Below are 9,166 nucleotides of genomic sequence, written 5' to 3'. Positions count from 1 at the left end.
ACTAACGAGACCGAGCCCATAAATACCATTCCATCCTGCACACTGACACCTTCCAGACTGGGCTTCATTTCTTGAAGTTTCAGCTTCTTCAGTCTTTGACATATGAAATACCTGTTTTGAAGCTAAAAACAAACCACCACAGCCAAAGAAACCAACCAGACTCATTCAGCTGCCTATAAGCTCCTCTTTTCTCCTAGCAAAAAAATTAATCCTAGGTCATTCCAGTAAGAAACTTGTGGTGCCATTTCCCCACTGGCACTAAAAGCATTCAGGAGGACTCCCCACACGACCTGTCTGCCAGTACACCCTCAATCTACTGCTCTTTGAACACAGCTGAAAAAGATTCCTTCCGACGCTTGCCTCTCCTGTGCTGACCCTCATCCCACCCCACATGCCCTCACCCAGTTTGCTTCCACCTGTGCTTGGCCCCATGTGGAGCTCCAGGCCCACGATGTCTGCCCAAGCACACCCAGCTTCGCTGTGGCAGTGGGCACAAGGGCTCCCTTGCTGCCACCTTGCTGATGCCACTATGGAAGGAGAGGCCAGTATTTAACAAGAGCATCATCAGGCGGGGAATGACACAGAAGGGCTGTGCCCACGTGTTTACCAGCATCCACCTCTGCATTCACCTGTCTCAGTGCTCTGAGTTCCCGGTACATCAGTTAACTGGAGCTGTTCAAACCTGCTCTCCCTGATGCATCTGTTACTGCCCTGACACAACCAGCTCAAGCACAAAGGAACCTCAGTGCTTCCAGCCCATGGCAAGGCCCAGAGGCCTCCCTGCAGAAGGTGCTGCCTGGCAAATGACAGCCCTGACCGGGCACCCCCAGCCTCACCAGTGCAAATAAACACTACAGCAGCATCACAGCCCACATCTAACATCCAATCTAGACCTGGCAATAAAAGGTCTGCTTGAAGAGTGGATGGAACAAAGAGAAGCTGCCAGGAGGCTGAAGGCCAATACTGATGGCTGGAGCTCTGTTCTTCCTGTAAACTTTACGTCACAAATAAATACACACGAACACCTCCCTCTTCTCCTTTACTGATTAACTGCAAACTGACAAAGTGTTTTAAGCTGCATCTATGAATGAGAAGCTTGCACAATCCACCAAGGCACAGAACTGCAAACCAAAGAAGTAACAGCTCACGGAAGCTGAGGTTACCAGAGCTGGGAAGGATAATAACAAAGCAAGTCACCCACTTTTCTTGAAAATGCTTTATTTGTTTCTAAAGAGGCTGAAAACAAAAGCAATTCCGTATTCCAGAATACCAAACACTATCAACTAGAGCACAGAATGAAGAAAGAGTTTTCAGAGAAAACCATTGCACTAGACCCAGAACTACTTGGCTACTCCGCGCTATTGCAGCAGGGGAGCAAACCACCACGGCTGGTTCTGTGGAACGCTGGTGGCTGCAGCTTTTGTCCCTGCTCAGACTCCTGACTGATCTGTGCAATGTGCTCTTCCCACCGAGGGACAGGGCTGGTTATGGTTGGCACAGTCACTGGCACTCTCAGGCACCAAAAAACAACAAGAGGGAAGGACCCAGCAGGTCGCCTCTGGAGCTGGTTGCTCCAGGGCAGCCTGAGGCACACCAGCGGGCGGTTTTGCATTCATGTTGCATGTGTTTTGGGATAAAACAGGCTGTCGGTACCCAGTACAGGCAACCCGGTGTCACTATCATCATTTAGGAAATAGAAACAGAATTAAAAGCTGCAGGGATCCCCACAGCCCTGGCTGTGGAAGCAGCAGGGTCCCTGCTCCACCCTGGGCACAGATGGGCATGGTGCTGCTGTACCCAGCACTGCAACTGCTTACACCGAGGGGCAAGCTTGGGCACTGGGCACAGGTGACTTATAGTCACCTTCAGGCTCTTTCTGAAGAACTAATCCCTAAACTGAACACACTGATTTCCTCACTGCTACCTGTCCCAGCTTAAGGAACAGGATTGTCCTTAGGGATAATTGTGAGGATTGTCCTCACCAGTGACAGCAAGAAAAACTGGTTTCAAAACGCAGATTACTGCAAGACACACTTATGATTTACAGAAAAATTCAGCCATTAAAAACAACTGTCTTTACCAGAAATTCCCCAGAGGAAAAGCTGTATTTCAGTTCTCATGAAGAGAAAAACTACAGAGCTCAGAAACAGTGCTCCCCGGTCTACCGTGCAATAAAACTGAGTGTGTAGGTGTTGATTGTGTCGCTGATTGTGCCTCGAAAAGGCTGCTACAAAAAGATCATCAATATTCCCATTTACTTCAGCCATGCAAGTTTGGAACTTGCTACTGAAATAATTGCATGTTTGATGAGTTATGGAAGCAGCAATGGGCTTGCTTTTGCCGACTGTTGAGCTCAAATGAGATTCCCACAAGAAACCCAAACTTTCTAGACTTTGGGCTGGCTTGTTTGTTACAAACATCTGCCTCACTCCTAATTAAATTGGTGTGTTTTTAACTGAGCTGACAAGGGGCACTGACACCCTTTGCCATCTGTCTAGTTGCCATGAAGCTGCCATCCCTGAGAACTTCCAAGGTAGGACTGGGAAAATAAGGCAAATACAGGAGAACTTGGAAGTCTCAGAAACAAGATGAAATCAGAGTTCATTTGCTACAGCACAGAGCAGGAGTACATTTGGTTAAGAGAAGATTTCTTTTTCTGAGACTGCACTGGCCCAGAACAACTGGTCACAAGCTACAGTGATGTTCATATTGGCTTGTACAGCAAAGTGGTGACATACTTCTTCTTGTAACGATGAGTAGCACTAAGCACCATCACTCCATCCTACAGGAGATGGAAAACAAGTGAGCACATCACATGGTTACCTAAGAACTGCACGTGCAAAGAACACGGCCTGGCCTCTCACCTTGATAGAAAGCGCATAGAGGTGGTTCAACATGACATGGTTGGGTTCAGGGAGTAGAGCAGGATCACACTGGGAAAAAGGGGAAATGAGTGTGAAAATAACAGAACTCACGGTTTACCCATCACAGCTGATGGTGCCAAACACGGTCTGTAGCCAGCCATACCCTCACATCCACCACCGGGCTCCTTACGCTGGGTCCATCAGCACATGCAAAGTGCCAGAACAATCCAAGACCCCTCCAGGATGAAACCCTCTGCACCTCACTGACACCGTGAAACAGACCTCTATTAATCCTTATGTGCTTCTGGCATTTTAATAATGCTGCAGTGGGAAGATTAAGGTTTCTGGGAGTAAAATAGCAATCGAGTTTTCTTCTCAATTTTGAAGAGACTCAAGTAGAAAAATAGATTTACTTCAGGTCAATCCATCTGGACACACGTAGTAAGGAATTTACCAACGAGGGAACTATTCTAAGGGTTTTCCTAAACTGTCCCCTGTCTGCACCCAGGTTTTCTCCCCATCTGTTCACAAGGCCATTATTCATCAAACAAAGGTACTCACAGAAATGCCTGTGTCCTTATTCAGGATGACCTGCAGCAGGTGGGGGGGAAGAATAGGTGGTGATTTAAAGCGCTCCTCTGCCTTACAAACATAGGGCTCCTGGTGATACGGTCCTGGGGGGGAACTTGACAACTCTGCCAAAGAGATGTTACATATTTATTCTTAATTAGTCTGTGAGAATCTCTGCACTTCATGGGTATGTTTTTACCAGTACTCCAAATTGATTTTCACATCCAGGAACATACAGACAGAAGAAATCAATGGCATGTAAACACAAGTACTGCAGCAGCTGATGCAGCGACTGCCCAAGAAGCGATTTAAGATGTCCAAAGTCTGTCTGACTTGTAACTAGCTGTGAAGGTTTGGGAGGCTGAGTTTGGAGGGACCTACCGCACTCCAGAACTGCACTGTCATCTCTGCCCAGCACTTCTCCAGCAAACACTTACTGCTAAGTGCTGCTCTACAATGTTCCCTCCCAGGAAAGTACCAGAAACACGGTACACACCTGTAAAAGGCAAGTATTATACCCATGCAGGGACAGAGTAACAGAAAGAGATCTTTGGATCAATATAAGGAAAGGCTGTTATACCACATTGAAGGAAAACATCTACTAGAATCTCCTCCTGGCTCCCTGCTGTGTCCAAGTCTCACAGACCACACTTTTTCTCCAAAAAGCCTTTGTCCAGGGCAAAGTTGTATAGAGCAAAAATCAACCAAATGCACCCTCTGCCTCAGATTCAAAGGATGGGGCTTCTGAAGGAGCATCTAAGGTACTACTTCAATCATGCCTCCATCCCTACAAAGGTCTACAAAGAACAGGCAGCAAAGCTGATTTCAAAGATGACTCAAGCTAAATCTTATCTCTCTTCCGTTACACTGGAATATGAAACTTAAGACAAAAATAGCATTTTAAAATTATTTTAGGATATACACAACTTATACTAAACTGTGAGGCTATGATATATCCCTGACCCTCTGCTAGCACTGCAAAGATGCATCTAATGCCTGCTTCTTAATGTGCAACTTCTGACCTCCCCAGCCCACCTCCTTAGCAGAGGAAGATGGAATTAGGAGCAGTGTAGACTGTCCACATCGGTTTGACGTTGTAAGGCAGAGACTGATTCACTAATCCACCGATTTCACATCCTACAGGAAAACTAACAGCTATTAAAAACCCATGACTTCCTCCTAACCAGACCTAAAGTACAGCGACCTGTGCTGCTGTCAGAAGCTTCTTCTTCTGTGCATTCCATATCCTCCCTTTGTGCATCTGTGATTCGTGCACATGTCCACAGGACCTGACAAAAGTGGAGATTAATCTATACTGGAGCTTTAACTCCAGATAAATAGGAAGATGGAATTTTTAACACCTCAAACAAGTGTGATTCATAGAAAATTACCAGTAAGCTCATACCAGACATGTCTGAACATTTCTGGGAGTCCACCATCAAAGCATCGAATACTTCAAAGTCAGTTTTCTTCACCTGTATGACGTTGTTGACGGTACCCAGCTGGCTGGTTACTACTGGCTGGGAAGAGACAAGATACAAAAGTCAGAATAAAAAGATCATGGGACTATGAGATTCCCAAAACTACACAATCGGCATTACCAAGAATGAGATATACTGCTTTTAAAACATGCCAGTACCAGATAGGAAAAGAGCTCAGCATTGCTCACTTAGTGTGAGGTTAAGAGCAAGGGCACTTTTAGGACTGGGGGTCTGCATGTCAGTTGAACCTTGTGAAGTCCACAGCACTTGATAAATTCTTGGGCTACAGATAAGGCTAGGATGAGGTTTGGGCTAAAGTTAAAGAGGGACAACACAAGGAGGTAAGCTTTACCTCTAGCTTCTACAGGGCTTTCGGAGTCAGGCTACGATCTGCATGGCAAAGTAGAGTTGATACTGCTGGTTTATTACTAAAGCTAAGACAGAGGGTTCAAAGAGCTAAATGTACTACAAGGTGAATCCTGAAAGGTTCTGCAAGGTTTGTCAAGACAGCAAGAAGACTGAAGCCATAAGCTGTGAATGGTTAGTTCAGAAGCAGCAAGGGACTGATGGGCAGGCGAGGGTTAAAGCTCATTCTATAGTGGAGAAGGAAGAAAAGGCCTGGTAGATTTTGGCACAATTACTGGACTATGAAAAGATCTAGAGCAGCAATAGCAACATTCTGGCACAGAGAAAAGGTACAGCACAGAGAGATTTGGGCTGTCAGCAATGCTACAAAAAGTGCTTTAAAAGACAGTTTGGCACTAGGCTAGTAAAGCTCACCATCTCTTATAAACCAGTCCCTAAGAGATCTTGTCACTCGTTTGTTACAACATCTCCTGTCCTTTGAGTCTGTCAGACCCCATCTTGGCCAGGATCAGAAATCTCCCTCTCACCAACTTGAACAGTCAGTTTCGTTGTTAACCAAAACCTTCTCTCTGAAGTGGCCCATTATTAGTAGAGAATCCACTTGTTTCTCATCTTCAGGTGCCTCTGTGAATAAATACAGTGAACCAAAGAAAACGTTACCTCTGAAGGATCATGCGTCCACTGCCCATCCACAAAGAACTTGTATTGGTGCTCTCCTTCTGGCAGATCCAGGATTGCCACGAAGTTATTGTGACTGGAATTTAAGACAAACAATCAGCCCTGAAATACTCTGAGAAGTACAATGATCACAAACTGTGCCAAACGCTGTAACTCACAATACAAGCCTCCTCAACATGCAAAGACTTATGAGAACCCCTGATGCAATCTGAAGGTAAAGAATCATATTAAGGTTAATGCTAATGAAAATTTCCTCTGTGACAGTTAAGTCCCTACACATTCAAAATTAGTATCTGCATTCCTGACATCACGTAATTGAGCTCTTGTAAAGTCATCCTCACATCTTCATGTTGCTTGTCAGTACATGAGACCACATTTTATCTGCGAGACTCCTGTGGATGGAACAACATCAGCTTACTCAGATTTCCTCACCTTTCAGTATCTGCCATCACAAACTGCGTTTCAGAAACGCCTATGAAGGCACATCAAGTATTACTTATCAAGTAAGTAAACAATGAGTAAAAGATGAAAGCAGCTCAATACTTCTGAGTCACTTTGGGGCTGAGTAGCTGCTGCTTGGTAATTTTGATACTCCAGCGCTGTGAACTTCCTGATTCTACAGAAGTCTTTACCAGCATCTCAAAAAAAGCAGAGAAACAGCTCATGCTTTGTGAACAACTTAAACAGCAATGCCAGTATCTCTCTTTACTTCTTCTCAGGTGAGGAGTGCAAGCATACCACCATGGAACTGGATTTGAACTTTCAGTCTGAAATCATGAACTCTTCTACCTGAGCATATTTGATTCAGTACCATGATTTTATCCAACCTCTAAGGAGGTCCATATATCTCTTTTCCCAGAACACCTAATCTGTCAGGACACAAACCTTCTGGGGTTTTTTGGTAAAGAGACATTTTTGTCCTTCTCCCAGATTAATTTCCCCATTTCCTGTCTCTCAGGCTTCCTATTTAGAGCATGACAGTCATATTGATGTTCCACGGGCCTGTTTTCCATCTCCTCTCTTGATAATTTATTGCCCATTCTTCATACACACAACAGTCCTCCCACACCATTCCATTAGGCCACTACACTCCTCCCTCAAGTTTCCTAGGAAATTAAGACCCTTCTGCAGCAATGACAATGCAGGCAGCCACTCACTGAGATGAGAAATGCCAGAAACTGTCAGGGGACCAATCTTGCATGGATATGTCACCTTTGATGGACAACAGGGCTCAGATCAACAGCTAACTTCAGCCTCTCTGCCATCTATTAAGTTTTAAATTTTTGGAAAAAACCCAAGATTGGTTTAAATGAAATACTCAAGTACAGAATTAAGCAGAGCACCAGAGCTCTCCAGCAGGAAAAAGCAGTTGGTGCTTTCACATAGATTTATTCTCTCATTCATGTGATTTACCAGCAGGTGCCCCAGGCTCAGAGTTTTCCTAAGCAGCATTTGGCCCCCTTGAGCTGGGCAAAAGCAGCCAAATATGGCAAAAAGTACCTGTGCCATCAGAGACACCATGCTCAAATCTAACTTTGCCTCCTGTGCCTGAACTCTGACCCCAGGTAGCAGGCTGCACAACGAGGATCGGTTCAGGTCAGTCATGCCCGGTGCCTGGTGAACAAGTCACCCCTTCAAAACTGACACAGCCCAACTTTCACCCTGTGCCACCCAAGAATCAGAAAGTCAGATTCTCATCAAGGGCTTGAGGAGAGAAGCAGGAGAGTGGTAAATCCAAGCACAACACCAATCTACAGCCGACCACCTTTCTCGCTTCACTAAGCATCCCCAGTCCATGTGGAATAACCCTGATAAAGCAGCAGCAGTTTATTACCTCCTTGTCAGAGGAATTTTACTCCAGTTGTTGAAGGACCCAGATAAATAAACTTCTTTCCCTCCTCCGGTCCAGCGAAAAACTGTTGGTCGAGCTTGTGTGGGGGTTTTATCATTCACTTCCAGATCCTGTTGCCAAGCTAGGAATTCTTCTTTCTCCAATGGAGCCTACAAGCACAATGTCTTCATCAAAAGGAATTCCTTCCTGGCAGACTTAGACAACCCCTAAGGTATAAGTCTACAAGCATTTTTTTGTCAGAGGGAGATTAGAAACTGCATTTGTAGACGCTGTTCACAAGTTTATTTGCAGTAATTCTGCAAAGATTTAAAGCCTTCAAATTTGCAGAAGTGGAAGGCAAAATAATCCCCCCCCCCCAGCTAAATTAGGTTAAAAAGAAATTACTTGAGCTCACAAAACTTTTCAAAATACACAGATATAAGAACAGGGAGAAAAATAATTAAGAAGAAATATGCTTAAGAAGCATTTAGGTTATACAAATATGGTAGACACAAAATTTGTAGTTGGCAGAAAGATTACGAGTTGTCTATAGGAAACAGCTCTGTCCAGTAGTCAAAATCTAAGCGTAATTTTCTTTAGATATACTTATGAAACATGATACACAGCAAGACATCTAATACTGAGTAAAAAAAACCCAGTTAACAGAGCTTTCAATATGGAAAATAAGAGACAGGTAACATATCACTGGGTAGCTGCAAGAGCATTAAGGATCCAAAGGAAGCTGGAGCACTGCACTTAGAGCTTTGAACCAGTTACATTTTAGTTTTTCTACAAACAGTTCTTGCTGGAAGCCATGAAGTTACACTCATTAGATCCGCCTGAACATCAGTGCACCATCTCTCTTAGGTATGGAATGCAAGGGAGATAGCGTTGTGTAAACTCAATGCCAGAACTACTGAGGGGTGCTAAGAGCACCACAGCACACCCACACTAGTAATGTTAGCTGACGAGAAGGACCCAGCAATACCTTCATCTCCTCTGAATGGAACAAGTCTGCATCTTCAGGACTATCCATTAAGATTTTGGGTCTATCACCCTCTTTTGTACTGATGGCTCCTCCTGAGCTGTCCCCTCGGGATGCCTTATGCCCATGTCGCTCCAGTCCAGCTCGCTCGCTGCTTGTGTTCCCCATTGTTAAGGACCTAAAAGAGCAGGAAAAGCCAGATTAGCACATACGCTTTTGAAGCTGGAACACCAGTGGGCAGGAAAGCAGGCTCATCAGCAGACCAGCGCTCTGCTTCTGAACTGAAGAGTCTAAAAACCTTGATTAACCCCAAATGCTGTGCTATAGTTCAATATACTAGCATCTCTGCAAGACTCAGCCTCTCTAAAAGCTGACCAAGCAGATATGTGTC

The 9,166-nt window shown here is 44.8% G+C and overlaps 1 protein-coding gene across 2 annotated transcripts; it reads right to left on the bottom strand.

Annotated features, from left to right (window-relative positions):
- Positions 1 to 2,430: 2,430 nt before the first annotated feature.
- On the bottom strand, positions 2,431 to 8,949 carry PRKAB1 (protein kinase, AMP-activated, beta 1 non-catalytic subunit). Of its 2 annotated transcripts, none has more exons than XM_010019899.1 (7): positions 8,779 to 8,949; positions 7,794 to 7,960; positions 5,942 to 6,035; positions 4,840 to 4,954; positions 3,426 to 3,559; positions 2,865 to 2,933; positions 2,431 to 2,782 (listed from the first exon to the last, which is right to left on the bottom strand). In XM_010019899.1, the coding sequence occupies exons 1-7, from the start codon at positions 8,941 to 8,943 to the stop codon at positions 2,705 to 2,707; spliced, it is 822 nt and encodes a 273-aa protein (XP_010018201.1). In that variant the 5' UTR covers positions 8,944 to 8,949; the 3' UTR covers positions 2,431 to 2,704. The 2 variants fall into 2 exon arrangements, with proteins under 2 accessions (XP_010018201.1, XP_010018200.1); XM_010019898.1 differs by having other exon boundaries at positions 2,705 to 2,782; positions 4,834 to 4,954; positions 8,779 to 8,943.
- Between the last annotated feature and the right edge of the window lie 217 nt (positions 8,950 to 9,166).

Source organism: Nestor notabilis, unplaced genomic scaffold (genome assembly GCF_000696875.1).
Source record: "Nestor notabilis isolate BGI_N333 unplaced genomic scaffold, ASM69687v1 scaffold6748, whole genome shotgun sequence".
In the NCBI taxonomy this organism is placed as follows: domain Eukaryota; kingdom Metazoa; phylum Chordata; class Aves; order Psittaciformes; family Psittacidae; genus Nestor; species Nestor notabilis.
Note: the sequence above shows the minus strand (reverse complement) of the source record. Positions and strands in the feature narration are given on the sequence as shown.

Excerpts from the sequence above, each read along its gene's own strand:
- PRKAB1 (XM_010019898.1), bottom strand. The coding sequence starts at position 8,943 with ATGGGGAACACAAGCAGCGAGCGAGCTGGACTGGAGCGACATGGGCAT. Across the intron at positions 2,934-3,425 it reads ATAAGGACACAGGCATTTCT|TGTGATCCTGCTCTACTCCC; the intron begins GTGAGTACCTTT and ends CCTTTTTCCCAG. Across the intron at positions 2,783-2,864 it reads TCTATGCGCTTTCTATCAAG|GATGGAGTGATGGTGCTTAG; the intron begins GTGAGAGGCCAG and ends CATCTCCTGTAG.